The following is a 15917-nucleotide window of genomic DNA, read 5'->3' as shown; positions in this document are numbered from 1 at the left end:
CATGGACATTTTCCTAGTCCCCGCTTTTTCTGGGTGAAAATTTGCCCACGTTGCAGTGTTAGTTCTTGCTTTTCTGACGCTGGAATGACTTGAACCCCAACTGGCATGTTAAGCAGTAGAAGATCAGGATGATGCCCACTGCATAGAAGATGTCCTACCTTTGAAAGCCCACGCACCAACCTGAGTGGAGCCAATTCAGTGATGACCAAAGCTGTGTAGACAAGGAAGCAGCGTGGCCAGTGCTGCCAGAGCTCTGGTGGGGCACTGGAAAGATGCTCCCCGGACACAGCATTGTGAGAGGCACATAATTGTAGAGAGGCAGTCACGCAGCAGGGCTGACCGGCCCAAAAGGACCAGGGTTGTGGCTGTGGATTGTGTTTAGCCTCATGCTGGTAGTTGCCAGCAGCTGCTCTGCTTTCTGGGAAGGGTGTTTGGATCCTTGCCGCTCAGCTGGAGGCCATGGGGGCATTAGTCCCCCCCCTAAACTGCTGGTGCAAAGCAGCCACTGTTCAGATTGGCAGGTCAAACATTGCTCCAGCCCACTGCAGAGGGGACCAACACCCTTATGCCACTTGTTTAGCTCCATCCTTTACTGCTACAAACCGGCTCACCCAGAGCTGTCCTTCCCACAGCTGGTGGGAGTCAAAGTGATGAGGCAGTTAGTGGATTAGGGCAGCAGAGTGAAAACCATTTGGCGTTTCTATCCTGATTCTTCTGGGTGCCTTTAATTAGCATGATTGCTCAGCATGCGATTTTGCCATGTTCTTTAGCTCCCCTGGTTAGAATAATTATTCCCCCAGCTCCTTTTGTTCCAATTCCTGATCGCTTACAAAGTCTCCTGTTAAAAGCCATTAAATCCGTAATGTAAAGTGAGAGTAAGTGTTCAGCAGCGTTATGCTCTCAGCCCCACACGTGTGCGCCCGTGCGCTCTCCGGCCCCTCTCCGGCGCTTCTCTGCTCCCTGCCACGTGCTCGGCACCGCAGCATCGCTCTCCGCTTTTCTTCTCGCACGCTTCCCCACCGGCCGTCCCACGTGTCCCGTACGCAGCAGGTTGTGTGCTCGCTCTCCCTGCCTTCTGCCGGCAATTTTGGTATCGCTCAGCCCGGTTTCCTCTGTGCACAGGTTGGTTTGGACACTGAGGTTGAATTCCAGGTTGCGGACTGTGATCTCTTACACTTAGTTGCATGTGCAAATGGGAAAGGGTATGTTTTTACATGCTTTTGCCCCAGTGCGGGCAGCTCTTGCTTCAAGGAGCGAGCAGCATACATAGAGAAGGATGTGTCCCATCTGTGGTGGTAGGCAGGACTTCTGATGACAGATGATGGATAAGAGGAAAGAACTTATTTTTTAAGTAACATTGTTTCCTTTTTTTCCTCAAGCATGAAATCCTCTGGTGGGGGGAAAATGGGTTTTGGATAGTCGCAGTCCTGGGAGTTTCCATGTTGCAGTGCCTCCCCATCCAGAGGCCAGGGAGCTCAGCCCCTTCCCGGTCCCTCAGCTCTGGGGATGTTTGATCAGCATGTGCCAATGACACAAGTGGGGCAGAAACACACAAAGGTTTGCATAGAATTATATGGTGTGAAATAAGATTGGGCTAAAGTGCTTTAAATGCCTTGTGCATTTAGGTGACTTGATGTGAGAAGGAGAAGGGAGAGAGGGAGACTTATTTTCAGACCCAAAATGAAACTGGGTCAGAGAAGGGTCTGGCAGTCATGTAGTTTGTTAAGCTTGGAGCTGACTGCTGGAGCAAAAATTCACAGCGAAACCACTTGCTGGAAAAAGCTTGTAGGAAAGAAACCCTGGTCCTTCCTCCCTCCTTTGAATGAAGCCTCCTAACTCACAGCTGCCGTGCGTTTTGGGGTTAGGTCTTCATTTGCTGCCCTGCTAGGATGTGCCAGATCTTCCTCGCTCTGCTAAGCTCACCCTCTGCTGCAGGGTGGAGTAAGGGTCTCCTTGCACAGCAGCAGCCCCCCCACCCCACCGGTGCACTGCCTGGGGGCTTCCCACTTACTTCATCTCTGCTTTGCTGCCTGCAAGGGTCTTTCCAAGCATTTCATACCTTCTCCTGCAAAGACATACTAGGTTTCATGTGTGTTTTGTGGGAGCAAAGCCCTTTCTCATCTCCTACTAATTGAAGGCCACCACAAATACTTGCCACTTGTTTGGTGGGCAGTACCCAAATTGCTCCCTGGGTGCAGCTTGATCCCAGCGCGAACCTGTGTTCCTTTGCTGGCTGTCCTCCCTTCCCCTGGGGAAAGCACAGCCCTCTCTGTGCCCTCGGGTATGTGTTTTAGAGCTTGCCACATACTGGCAGGTACCAAAACATGGTCTTGAAACACAATCTGGAGGCGGGAGCTCTCACCTGGGAAGATTAATGACATTCTTCTGATATATTTTGGTGCAGAAGGCAACTTATTTTGAGAACCATCTAGTTGGGTCAGTTGTCAAGAGAAGAAGAGCCATGGTGGCAGCCTTCCTTTCCAAAGCAATCAGCAGAATAGGAGCACTGGAGAGAGACAGACAATGGACAATTCCAGATAACGCAGCATCCAAACAGCCTAAAAAAGATCAACAAAACCTTGTTCCTCAAGGCTCCCTGCTGCTCTCTCTGGGGTTTTGCCCTCAGGTCTTCCTGTTCCCATTTACAACTCCTCTGTAGCGCTCCTCAGTTTCCATCCTCAGCTTGTAAACTCCATGAAACTGTGTTTCCCCGCAGGATGCTCATCCTGACGCTTCAGGCTCTGGGGCTCGTACCGCTCCTGGGCTTCCTGGAGGGCAGCTCTGGCCTTTCTAGACGACATAAGATATTGCCGGAGCAGATGGCAGAGTAAAGAGACTCGAGCCAGCAAGGATTTATCCTGGGCCTTGATCAGCTCCTCCACCAGAGCAGGAGAGCATCGTTGGCACTGCCTGGGCAGGGAAGGTCCTAGCTGCAGACTGCGGCAGTTGTGTGCTTTCTTGTCCACCGTGTGTGTCTCGTTTGGTGTCTGCTCTCATACACTGGCTATCTGGCTTTACCAAGGGATTCCATCCCCTTCCAGACCCCAGGTCTCCTGGAGAAGGACAGGAGCCTGGGAGCTGGGGCTATTCCCTGTTGAGTGTCCACAACTGGCATCAGTTCCTCTGGGGACCTTGGAGAAACCGTGGTCCTGCTCCGTGCCACCGTTTTGCCATCTGCGTAATGAATATAACAGTTCCTGCCTCCCCAGGGAACGAGCGAGGCGTAACAAATTAATGTTTATGAAGCGCTCTCTGGCTGAAAAGAAGTTTGCAATGGGGCTGTTGCTGTTCTAACTTAGGGGCTTCCTTTGCTGGTTGGCTCTTTGATGTGGCGATCTGTGGTACTGGTGGATCAGCTGTACCGTAATTGGAATTAATCAGCAATTAAGGAACACGAGCCCAACCAGATTCTTTCCCAGTGGATATTCATTTCTGGGCAGATTAGTCAGTGGTTTCAAAAACTCTGTGTAAAACGCTTAGGGTAACTATTGCTGTCTGAAGCGGCTGGGGAACAGAGGCGGTGTCAGAGGGACGCGGATACCTGTCAGGCAAAGTGGAAATGAGAATCTCTTGTAACACTGTGCACAGTGCTTAAATTGGCAGCACTCTGAGGGCTGACTTGAAAAAAAAAAATAAATTAAAAATTGACAAAAGAATATATTTGAAAACCAAAGTGATGGAAATGATGTATTACTTGTTGGGATGAGATCTTTCATACTGGGTCCCGGGGGCCTTGTGGAGTGCAGAGGCAGAGAGAGTGCACGGCGGTGCGAAATGGGGACTCGCGGAGGCAGGGAGATGCGGTTGTTCCTCCAGACAGTGAGAATTGCGGAGGAGAAGGCTCCTGGACGTAGCAGTGCAAGCACAGAGAGGGACAGAGACACGGCAACAGCTCGATAATGCCCAGGATGTCAGCTACCACCAAACCCTCAGGCATTTTGCAAACACTTTCCTACAGCTCATTCTCATGGCTGACCTGTGAATCCCAAGAGTTTTGCCACGCACCTTTGCACGGCCGTGGGTGTCGCGAAGGACAAAGCAGCCATCCTCTTTGCTCAGGTACCTTCTCTCCGACCCAGTACGATTTGAATGAGGCAGAGACGAAGCTCTGCATGTTGTGGGCGAAACTGCTGAGTGCCCAGTCCTTCCCCCTTCCCTGGTCCTCTTACAAGTCATTCCACATACTCTGGCTTCAATCTAACGAAAACAAAACCGATGAGGCCCAACTGATCTGGCTGCCTTCCATCATGCAGAGGGCCTCTGAGTGGCTTTAAATAGCTGCACCTCTGTGCAGTCTGGAGAAAAGCGTTGGCTCTGCCTTTGGACACGGAGGGTAGCTTTGACTCAAATCACAGGGCATCTCAGACCTGAAAATAGCCTTTTTACTTTGCCCTTAGTCTTAAATAGATTTTAATTTTTTTTTTTTCCTTCTTACGTTTTTTTATTGTATACCCTGGTAAGTGCTTTCCTACTTTGGGGCTTTTCCTAAGGGGAATCGGTGGGGAATCTTGGAGCTCTGCCTCCTGAGCTATCAGGCTACATCATTTAGTATCTTGGAACTACTCCATCCGTGAAAGAGTTCCAGAGAAAACAAACTTGTGATCCCAGCTAATATGGACATGGCCCACATTAACGGCGGCAACAGTAGAAATGCAACGGATACTGGAATTCCTTCGACCAAAGGTTTAATGAATCTCACGTAGTCTTAAAGAGTTCACTGCGTGGAAATCTGCAAATGCTGCCCTTTTCTCAAGGAACATTGTTCAGCTGTTGAGTGCCTGCGGTGTTGTCCTACCCCTTCCTCTGCACTAGTTAAGCGTGAGAGAATTTTGTGTGTAAATGGGATCTTCTGGACCCATTTGCTTCTGCTGTTTCTTTTGCTCTCAGCCCATCTCTTCCCTTTCTTGCCCTCAAAAACGCATGCAGTGCTACGATCTCCTGCTCGTGATTTTGGGTTGTGGAAAAGATGAAGATGCTGCAAACTAGCTAGAGCTCCATCTAGCACATTCCCATGAGGTTTCCAGTGATGTCAAGTCTCATTGACTAAAGTGGGACACTCTTATGCCTGAGGTTAAACCATGGAAAATGAACAAAGATAAAAGGTGAGCTGCTGTGGAGGGGAATAAAGACCCCGTTTCCATGAAAATTAACAATCATAAGCATTTCTGTAGCTCTCAGAACCTTTTGGTGAGTCTTAAAAGAGCTGTTATCTACTTGAAGATCTGCTTGAGGTCTGTGTATTGGTGTAAAATTCATCCTTGGGCTGAGTTTTCTTGCGGTTCTCCATTGTGGTCAACAGTGTTGGGCTGGTGTAAATGGGAAAAGGTCTAGTGTCTCTGACTTTACCTTGGATGGTAGAGGAGATGATGTGCTTATCTGCAGCTGAGAGCATCAAGGAGAACCTCGTAGTGTGCTTCTGCTGAGCTTCTGTGACCTGCTTTGTTGTGGCAAGCAAGGCCTCAGGCTATGCTGCATCTTGCTCTGCTATATGTTGAGGGGAGGAGAGAAAAAAAGAGGGGTTTGTATCACAGCCCTGCAGATGAACCCATTCATGACAGAAAACCTGGATTGCTGTGTTGCTTCCCCCTCAGATATAGACATATCAGTCCCGGCTTTGACTAGACGGATGGCTGTTTCCTTCGCTCTGGATGCGGGCCAGGCTTGGTGGTTTTCGTGCCTTCTTCTTTGATGCTATTCATACTTCATATCTGTGCATAGAGAAAGATAAAACATACAGTGTTGTTGGAATCTCCTATTGCTTTTCCTTTATATCGTAAATTCTGCTGTAACACAGATGAGAGATCAAAGCTCCGTTGCCTAACCTGGGCTGTGTGGATAGCAGTGTTGTGTTTGGCCAGCTTGTTGCCTCTAATTTGCTATTTTTGTTTAACCCATTTTTGCCAGGCGTTACATGGCATCCCATTGCTTGTCTCATCTGTTCCCACAAAAATCTGAGCTGCTGTTTTAGAATCATTTTCCATCCCTGGATTTCAAAACTGGGCTGCACCACTCCTGCGGTGGTTATGCATCGTTCACTCACCTCCGCGCGTCACGTTCCCTGCTGCTCTTCTCAGGTCACCTGGAGCAGCCTCGGATCTCAAAAGCCCTAGAAGCATGGTGTATGTGATCGGTTGCAATTTTACCAGAAAGCAAACAGTGCAGGCGAGGTGAAAATCTTTGGTTTGTCTCCTTAGTCTTGCTCTCAGTCAGTGGAGGAAGGGTGTTCCTTGCAGGGCACTGTCTGTAGGCTGGATTGGGTATGTGCATGGGGCAGAGTGGCTGAGACCCACTAGTAGGGTGTTGGGAAACACGAGACAGCTCTGGAGGACTAAGCGGGTGGCCAAGGTTTAGGACAAAAACTGATTGCATGGGTCGGTTGCCTTCAATTTTCTTGTCCTTTCATTGCCACATCCTTCAGCCTACTTAGAGAAATGCCCCATCTGCCCCCTCCATCTCAAGCTGTTAGAGCTGCACAGCAAATCACAGCTCATTCCTCCTTCCCTGTTCTCCAACACTCTCCATACATTTATTCCACTACCATACCATGGCTATTAGTAGAGACATGTTTTAAAAGTACCTCACTAGAACAGGGAAAAGCACAAAGTTTAATGTCAGACCCTTCCCAACTTTGTACGTCTTTGGAGATGCTTTTGCTTTGAATCTACAGGGTGGCATTTTTTTTTTTTTTAAATTTAATCTCAGTATTTTCGGCCTTGTATATTGGAGTTTCCCTCCAAATCTACAACCAATATCAAAATTAGTATTTTCCTCCTATTTTCCAGCTAGCACTGACAAATGTGAAACTTCACAAAGGGATTGTTTTTACGATTTCCCCAACTCTTTCTAAGAAGGTGAACACTTTTCTTTAAGGCATTTCCAAGCCGGTTTTTCAGGCGCTAATAGCTGTGATGGTAGAAAGATGACATTTGTCATAGTAGCATCCAAACTCTGAACCTGTTGAGATTCACCCATTTTAACCCTGGACATCCCAGTGAACATCATCCATCTCCCATCTGACAGAGAAGACATAAACTTAGCAAGAGCCTTGTTGGTTTCTGCTCCATACAAGAGAATGGGGTTGAAGGTAGCAGTACAATATGGGAGATAGCAGTGAGGAGAGAGAGAAAACCAGTTAGGAGAAGCATGTTTTTTTTTTTTCTCTCATTCTTTGGGGACTTTAATAAATGAGAAGCAGAGGATGCCAAAATGACCGATACTGCATTGCTTTCCCAAGTCAGTGGTATGTTCAGCCCCTAAGCTTCAGAAACACAGGCTGTCCTCCTGCCACGTTCCTCATTGTCCCTCGGTAGTGACTGCATGTCAGTTATGGGGTAACCCCTACTGCAGTCCCATTCTGCAAAGACCCCGCTGTCACTGGAGATCCCCGCAGCTGGGATTCACAGCATAGCACTGACAACAAAGAGCAAAGCCCTCGGCGTCCCCAGCCTTAAGTCTTGCTGATCTTTCACATGTCCCTTTGCTGCGACTGTGAGTCCCCGGTGGGTTTTTAGGTCTGTTGGATGTGGTCCGGCAGAAGTGGAATTGCCTTTATTTAGCAGAGCTAAGAAATGCAAGGAAAATAAAGCAGACAGGAGTGCTCCTTGGAGATACTTAGTATTGTTGAGTATAGACTTTCCCAGCTGTCCTTTGGTGGCCATAAAATATATTTATATTACAAAAACCAAAACACGATAAATAGTGACGTTCAGGGATGCCATGTTTATTTGTCTCCCAGTGACTCTGATAAGAAATGGACCTAGTTTACATACACATTTCCAAGCATCAGCACTTTAAACTCTGCTTTGGCTCTGAGAGTTGAGCTAGGCTCTTTCTCACTGCTAATGATGTTTCAACACTTGGAATTTGCCTATGAATTTTGTTTATGACACATGAACCAAAGCTGAGCCTGGCTTACTCTCCCATGTGGATCACTCCTTCAGGGCCACTGAGAATAACAGATAGTTTCCCCCAAACAAGTTTAAACAGTTCCAAACCAAACAAACAGCTTTTGCCTGCTCAGGTTCATCAGAAGAGGCATGCATTTGATGAGCGGATGAAATAAGATAGTGCAGGGAAGAAATATAAATAGATATAAAGGAAAAAAATAGAAAGAAGAAATAGGAAAAAAAAAAAATCTTCTGGCTGGTGTAGAGCCAGTATGAGAAATTTTCTGTTCCTAGCCTAGTGGAAAGCACATTTCCTATCGAGATCAATTCACAAGGGCATCCAAGCTGCTCCATGCTGCTCTGGTGATGCCAGACTTGGGATAACTTACCTGATTTTTTTGAGGATCCTGTGACTGTATGAAGAGCAGGAGCATTTTCCAGACCTTAGAGCAATCATGTAGCCAAGACATCCCAGTAATTTTCTTGGAAAAACCCTTTGGGCCCATAAGAAGATGGGACAAATTAGAGCAGTCCCCAGGATCCTGCCATGCACCTCTTGGTCTTGGCAACTCGGTGGATCTGTATTGGGGATTTTGGTAAGCTGGCGTAGAAACCTCTTATGTCCACATACACATACTTGATCTGAGCTGAGAGCAACTTCACTGCAGTCTTATAAGCTACCTTCAGTGACCTATGCCTGTTCCTGCCATGTGTCTTTCCAGCCCATTGGGACGGCCTCAGTTGTAGAAATACTGTTATAAACGGGTGTCTGAGAAAGCACTGTAAAAAAGTATGAGCTGATGCCTGAAGACAAATTGCATGGGTCTCTTCTGCGAGCACTTGCAGGACTTAGCACAAAAGATGATAGAAAACAGGGGTTCAAGTCAGGAAGAAGGGAAATGTAGGAAAAACATCAGGACGTGTCCTAACAGTGAACCGGAATGTGACCTCCTTTGGTCAGACCATGAGGAGAGGGCTGTGGGACTGGATGTCTCAGCAGCAGGTTTGCTCCCTCCACTCCAGAGAATATTCTCTGTCAAATCCTGAATAGCTGCATTTATTTAGCTTCAGAGAATAATGTTCATCTTTAATAGTAATTAACATCTAATCATTTCTGTATTAGAAACATGCTAGCAGTGGGTTTCCCTGGCTGGGGCATCCCAAGGCAGGAGCATTATGAAGAGATGGGTAATACAGCCCTCGAAACGTTATATTTGCCCAGTAAGTTCATTGGAACTGAAGGAAGGAGCATGCCTATGTTCTCTGCTCCACTTATTTTTCCTTTTCCTCTGGCCTGTATTTCTGGCAAATCCTAAACTTTCAAATTACCTTTAAAGAGGTGGGGTTATGTGAGGAGAAAATGTCTCCACTGTGTAGGTTTCGGTGCAGATGGGACAGCTGGGGCTAAGGAAGTCTATGGGGTTATGAGAGTCAGGTCTCCCCAGCCTTGCAATTGTATTCTTCAGCTTCAGAAATGTTAAGACAGACTAAATAAATCATGAGAGAAAACTAGCCACAGGAAGGATTCTGTTTTTCTCACTCTCTGCCTAGGGGAAAGACGGACTAGGTAGGAATTAGGACTTTTCCACCCCTGATTAGTGGGAGCCTGGAGAAAAGAGTTGTTCCCAGTTTTCTGTCCAGACTGCTTGCATGCCCCTTGTCCTCAGAGCACTTGTGCCTGCACGCACCACGTTAAATAATTGCCTGTTCTTTATGGAAAGACAAAGTGAGGTAGCCCTGCCCGGAGAGGGCGTTTTGGCTTTAATTTAATGGCAGCCGTTTGCTGGTTATTCATTTGGTTCTTTTTTAATAATTACATGTGTGTCGATATCTCTCTCTTTTTTTCTAGTTTTGCTCTTTTTTGTTTTTTCGTTTACTTTATTTTGCTTTTTTCTTTTTTCTGTTTTTTTTTCCCCTTTAGGTTTCAGAGAAATTATGTTGAATCCAATAAGCCTCCCTGGACATTCCAAACCTCTTAACCAAGGCATTTATGTTGAGGATGTCAGTGTTTATTTCAGCAAAGGACGTCATGGCTTTTAAAAACTCCTTAAAAGTCCCTGTTCTGATGTCAAGTTTATAGGCTGTGCCCTCAAAATGGTGGGAAGCAGTAAGCGTGGTCTGTATGGATTGAGGTCTCCTCCTAATAGGACTCTGCAGCCCTGCCTGTACACACGTTAAAGCCAACTGAAACTGGTTTTCTGTCACCAGATAACAGGGTTGTTCTTTTCCTCCAATGGTCGCTGTGTTCGTTAAATATTCCTGCAAGGCACAACAGCAACAATGAGAGCAAATAAAGAGAATTAAAACCCAATTGAAAGGAGTCATCCTAATAACGCAGTAAATAATTGTACTTTTGCTTTAAAATAAAACACAAAACAAAGCCAACCAAGCCAACCAAACTGACATCTTTAGTCATGTCCTCCCTGCTTGGAGTTTTCCTTGTAAGCTTGTGTCTTCGCAACACCCAGTGAATGCCGCCATCACCTCTTACGTGGCGCCGCCATGGGAGGTCTCCCAGAGCGAGCCGAGGCGGGGAGCCTGGAAGAAACTAAAGCAGAATGAAGACTTTTGGTAAGAACAAAGGCAGCCCCGCTCCCAGTTCTTGCACAGAAAATCATGTTGGAAGGAATAATAATGGAAAGAAAAAAAAAAAAAAGTATATCCTACTTCTCTGACAGGAAGAGAATGTGGTTATCTTTGAAGTGCACATATTCTAGGAGGCTTTTTTTGTCTGTCTGTCTGTCTGTGTGTGTTAGAGCGGCTCGTTGGATCTGACTATACTGTTGTCGTACTCTGGTCTCTCCCTGCTGCTTGAATGATGAGCTTTATCTGAGGAGTTGCCTGGACTTCCCGTGTGGATGGAGAATCCATAGTGCAGGAGGGTCCGTGTCCTTGCCAGGACTAGGGCAGTAAGCAAAGTGGGAAGGCATATCAGACGCACGCAGGTCCCAGTTGCTGGGCCATTTCCAGCCCCCCATAGCTCTCCCCTGTATTCCCACCCAGCTAGAGATTGATTGTAACCCGGTCACGTACCCAGAGCCATCAGCTCGAGGCAGACTGACTGAAGGGGAGGAAAAAATAAGTATTCTGTTGCTTCTTCTCTGGCATAAACAAGAATATCGATCCTGTTCCCTGGCCGATATTCATATTCTCTCCCCCTCTCCCATGCCATTTTTGTCTTACTTCATCCAAAGCCTCTCAGATGGAAAAGTAAACCCTTTGATACTGTCCTCAAGAGAAGCCAGCTGCCCTTGTGGCATCTTGCGGGGCTTTCCTTGGACTCTCTGAACGTCACGTGTACAGGAAATACAGATTTGTTCACACGTATCAGTGATAACCTATAAGCAAGGCAGATTTTCTCTAGAGAAAAAAAAAAAAAAAGAACCTTCCAAAAGCTTCAGGTGGGGCCAGATCCTTTTCTGAGAGGAGTATTGAACTAGGAGCTTGCTCACCAGCCACTCAGCTTTTCTTGCCTTCTCGGTGGCCCGAGACGACCTTATCACATCAGGGATGTCTCTAAATCACCAGCCCTGAAGGGTCGCTGCCACTGGAAAGAGTCATGGTCCCTCTTCGCCAGAACTGGGCAGAAGCCTCAGAATGGGATGTTCTGCTTCATCCTACCTTTACGGGTGACCTGCAGGAACCACCCTGGAGATTGCCAGGAGGTTTTATTATCAGCTTTCCCATAGGGATGTCCCTGGGAATATTCCATTCTCGTGCTTCTTCTCCTGGTTCACTCGCGTTAAAAGGTAAAGTGCAATAGAAGAGTACAGGAGAAATGGTAGCAGATTGCTTTAAGTGAATGGACATGCCTTAGGGGGGCATCTGCGTTAGGATGAGGAGGCCTGGCTCAGGTTGGAAGGCTTCAGAAACCATGACCAAAACTCTCAACAATGTTTCCTGCCCGCATCGGAGCTGGAAATGCAAGAGGTGCACCGCTGGACAGGACCTGCGGCCATGTGTTATTGACACCTCAATTCTGCAGATTCACAGAGTGAGGAGGAGCTTCGCCAAGCGTGTGAATCACTGGGTGCTTGTCTGAACTGAATTTCCCCATCTCCTGGAAGTCGCCCACCTGACCTGGGGATGTCTTGTCTGTCTGAACTGTCTCCTCTCCCTAGTTCAGGGGACTCTGCTCTCAACTGTGTGTATCAGTCGTAGAGTTACATCCGTGGGCCTGGACCAGAAGCCTATATCCAAACACCCTAGCAGAGGAAGGGTTGAATTTTACAGCTCAGGTCCATCTCTGCTTAGAAGAAATCCTCTGGACCGTACAGCATAATTTAAAGCAGTTCTCCCCACTGTGATCGATGTCTGAATTTGTTTAACACCAATTAAAGTCTCTGGTTCCTCACTGCTGAAAACGAAAGCCAGTCATGGCCGTTTGCGATTGGTGGCTTTAAGTAGCAAGTCTAAGGATGTTTTGTTTTGTTTTTTTTTAAATTTTATTTTATTTTTAATTATTGTAAATCATTACCTCATTTTCTGTCAATGAGACTCCTCCATCTTTGAGCATTCTTATCATAACTATCATCCTGTGCTAATGGGAAATGGGACGGTCCCTTTTCACAGAGACTATAGGGGTGTTCAATGTCTAGTTTCTTAATAAACACTTTATTTTCTAACGAAACAGCTGCATCAGGTCTCTTCTTTGAAGACAAAATAAATAAACGTTCAGAATGACACATCCTATAGTCTACTTCTTCATGAGATGGTCCATGTGGGGGGAGTCTGGTTTGTTTGCTTCTTCGGGGGGTGCGGAGGGTGGAATTTACAGGTGCGATGTGAACATTGCTTAGGTGTAGCTCTTGCTTCTGTCACTCTCCTCAGGCACAAAGATGTTTTCTTGCCTGAGAGCTTAGCTGCTGATGATCTCAGTTGATAACCTGTTGCTTTTTGTAGCTCAAAATGGTCATATTCTCAGGGACAAGGCAGTACTGCTGGGAGATGGTGTCAGGATTTGCTAAGACAAGTTTCTACGCTTACTGGAAGGAGTTCTATTAGGAGCTTTATCTCTCAGGAAGCTTGACACTAAAAGATTGTTCTGGCTGCAGTGCTCTTGTTTCAGAACGTGCTGTTGCTGCAGGTCTCCCTGCTTGGCTGTGCAAATTGCTCTCCTGTTGGGTGTTGGACTGTTGTCCCTTCATCAGGGACAATTAGCCTCCTATTAAGGTAGCGAGGATGTGTGTGATGTAGAGGCAGTGGGGTACAAGTGAGTGCCGCACTCGGGCTACTCATCAGGAGTTCACGTAAGGACGGTTGGTTGCTCCAGGAGGAGAGAGGAGCCACTCTGCAGCGTGCAGGGCTTGGCATGAGGATGTGTCTTACTGGCTGTGTTTTAGTATCGTTACTGGGAGATGTCATTTATGGGACTGAAAGCTGCCATGCCAACCTGCAGGTGGCTGTGGGCATGAGGCTGGGGGTGTGTTGGAGCTGATATTGGTGGAGGGTGCTGGAACCCTTTTAGAAAACCTGGTGAGAGTTTTTCATGAGCAAAATAGAAACCTGTTTTCCAGCATCATTCTGTTCCTATAGTTTCATGGTGTGACTTTCAAGCAAATATCTCAAAATGATCCTATGAGTGAATTTCTGCATGCTATTCCCTTCTAATGAGTATGCTTCTAGAAGTGATTGGGTGCTGTGGTTCACGGGATTAGGTGGTGGCTGAGATCTTTACCTTTCCAGGGATATCTGCGTTGCCCGAGACAAATGGTAATCTCTTGACATAACAAGCTTATACACGGGATGGGCAGCTGAGCTGCATCAGATTTCATCCCTGTTTCCCTCTTCTTTTTGAGGTGTGGGAAACAAAAATGGGTGTTGGAAGCTCTGCCTTTTCCTCCCCACTATTCCAGGGTCTGTTATCAAGTTTCACAGCCCAGAAACATTGCGAACAGGGGGTTGATTAGCCAATTACTTAGGCTGCTGGTATGGTCAGCCTTAGTCCACCTTGCTTTGCATATCAGGGCAACTGTTTCCTTCCCTATGAGTTCCCACAATGCTTTTGCTGCTGCCAGTTCCCAAGGAGATAGCTTAACTACGCTCGTGGGCTCTGACATGTATTGCAGAGGGGTTGGGCACTTGTTTCTCCTTGTGCTTGAGTCTTGGTTGCCTCTGTTGCCTCTGTGTTACCTTCACCCGTATGAAGGCTCTGTGCTCTTCGAGGCAGCTGGACCGTGAGTTGATAGTGCTGCCCTGCTCTCCCTTCCCACACTGGCTTCAAATGGCTCTTGAGCTGTTTACAGAGCTTATTACTGAAGGAGCTTGGGGTACTGGTTTGGTAGGGTGCAGGCAGTGGTACGTGTCGTCCTGAAAATCATAACCCTGCCTTCTCGGTTCTTGTGGAGCGTGGAGCCTGCATGTGAACAAGTAGAAAAGTTTTGCTTCCTTGTGTTTTGACTCTAAAAAGATGGAGTCACATTTCTTTTAGTTCATGCTTGGAATGAGTGTGATGGGCACAGTATAATTCTGGCACAATACCTCTCTGCGTGCTGGAAACAAAGCGTGGCCCAGTGGGACCGTGGACTTGGACTTGCTGCAGGCGAGTGTTTGATGTGTGTGGTGGTGTAGGTCATGACTGGGTCTCTGTAGCTGCTTATCCATGTTGCGCATGATGAGTCTTGATGGTTTTGGTGCTCGTTTGTTTATTTAGAAGTGCTTTTAAGGAGTCAGCCCTTCTTTCTCAAGAGGCTGGAGCTTCTTCAAAGGTGGTAGTTTTCTCTACCACCAGGTCTTTGGCCTTTCTAGCATGTGTCTGTGAGCGGGGTGGTGGGGCAGAAGTCCCAGGAGCTATGGACAGTCAGACGAGGGTGCTTTTGCTGTTTCAGCAAACTGCAGCAGTGCATCACTGCTCTGCTCTGATTTGTACCCAGAACAAGCTGCAGATCCTCGAGGTTAAGCCCTGGCATTAGCAGAGGATAAAGAGACCCAGACACAGTAGTAAAGCTAAAAACCGCAGGTTTGGAGGAGCAGCAGGAAGAGAGCACGCAAGAAATCAATGCTGGGTGACTTCATTTTTGCTTAATGTTTTGAAGCGCTTCTGGGGCGGTTTATTCAATGAGTGAAAGAGTCCTTATTAACTGTGTATTTACCAGTGCCTGCAGACCCTGATCAATCGGCAGAAAAGTTTAACAAGCCGTGGGAACGAGCATACAGCCACTTTGAAGGGGAAAGAGCGAGACAGGAGACCGGCACACACACAGCTGGAAAAGGTGCTTTACCTGGTGAAGCAACGACATCCCTTCCTCTGCTCTTGTGGTGCAGTTTGCTTTGCCTGGATCTTTTGGGTTTTCCCCGATGTCCGTCCCCCCGCTTCTCACAGCAGGCAGGCTCCTTGGTGGTGCCAGCATGTGGTCTGATGCCACCTGAGCATCAGCCTCTGACTCCACGTCTCCAGTGGCCTGAGCAACTTGTGCCTCAGGGTTGCACTGCAGGCTGTAGGACGTCCTACCCTGTGTCCACATCATGGGGGATCACATAGATGCTGCTTTGCCTTGGCCCCTAAAAAACAACGCAGGAAACCCAATGGTAAAAATAAGTTAATTTGCCCAATGTGGCTTCCTTTGTGTTTCTTATAAACTGACATGTGGGGAGGACACAGAGGGCTCAGGGGTGCAGATACAACGCCTTTCTGCTTCTGCTGGGAGCTCCGTTTGGTTTTGTCAGTTCCTGATGTCATTCTTCAGTTCCGAATTTCACCTCCTTGGATGCACCATTGGAGTTTTGGGGGTTGTTCATCCATCTTCTTTATTGGGACTTGGTAATTGGTTTCCAGAGAAGTGGTAAGTGCCTGTTCTTACTGCAATCGGTACAGAAATTGAAAAGTGTTACTGAGCTTTTGCCAGACAGTGCTTTGAGGTGGAGTTCAGACTTTGAGTTTGTCAAGTTAAGAGCTAGAATAAACCCCAACCCACACTCCCAGCCCCAGTAAATAAATGTGATATGATTCCTTCGCTAAGTGAAGATGATGGTCTCTCCCGCAGTAAAGCAGAGTGCAAGTACAAGACAATTACATTTGAACTTTGATATTAA

At 47.1% G+C, this 15917-nt stretch overlaps 1 protein-coding gene across 4 annotated transcripts in view; it reads left to right on the top strand.

The window, feature by feature from the left end:
- Positions 1 to 15917, top strand: part of NTRK3 (neurotrophic tyrosine kinase, receptor, type 3) — a 233273-nt gene that overhangs the window by 138376 nt on the left and 78980 nt on the right. The window contains exon 17 of one of the 4 annotated variants that reach the window (XM_009887225.1): positions 9808 to 9926. The exons of the other annotated variants lie outside the window; for them this stretch is intronic. Within the exon in view, the coding sequence (XP_009885527.1) occupies positions 9808 to 9926 (119 nt within the window). Of the gene's footprint in view, positions 1 to 9807; positions 9927 to 15917 lie in introns of those variants that run through there. 4 annotated transcript variants of the gene reach the window in all.

Source organism: Charadrius vociferus, unplaced genomic scaffold (genome assembly GCF_000708025.1).
Source record: "Charadrius vociferus isolate BGI_N301 unplaced genomic scaffold, ASM70802v2 scaffold190, whole genome shotgun sequence".
In the NCBI taxonomy this organism is placed as follows: Eukaryota; Metazoa; Chordata; class Aves; order Charadriiformes; family Charadriidae; genus Charadrius; species Charadrius vociferus.
The sequence above is the reverse complement of the archived record's forward strand: the minus strand, read 5'-3'. Positions and strand labels throughout refer to the sequence as shown.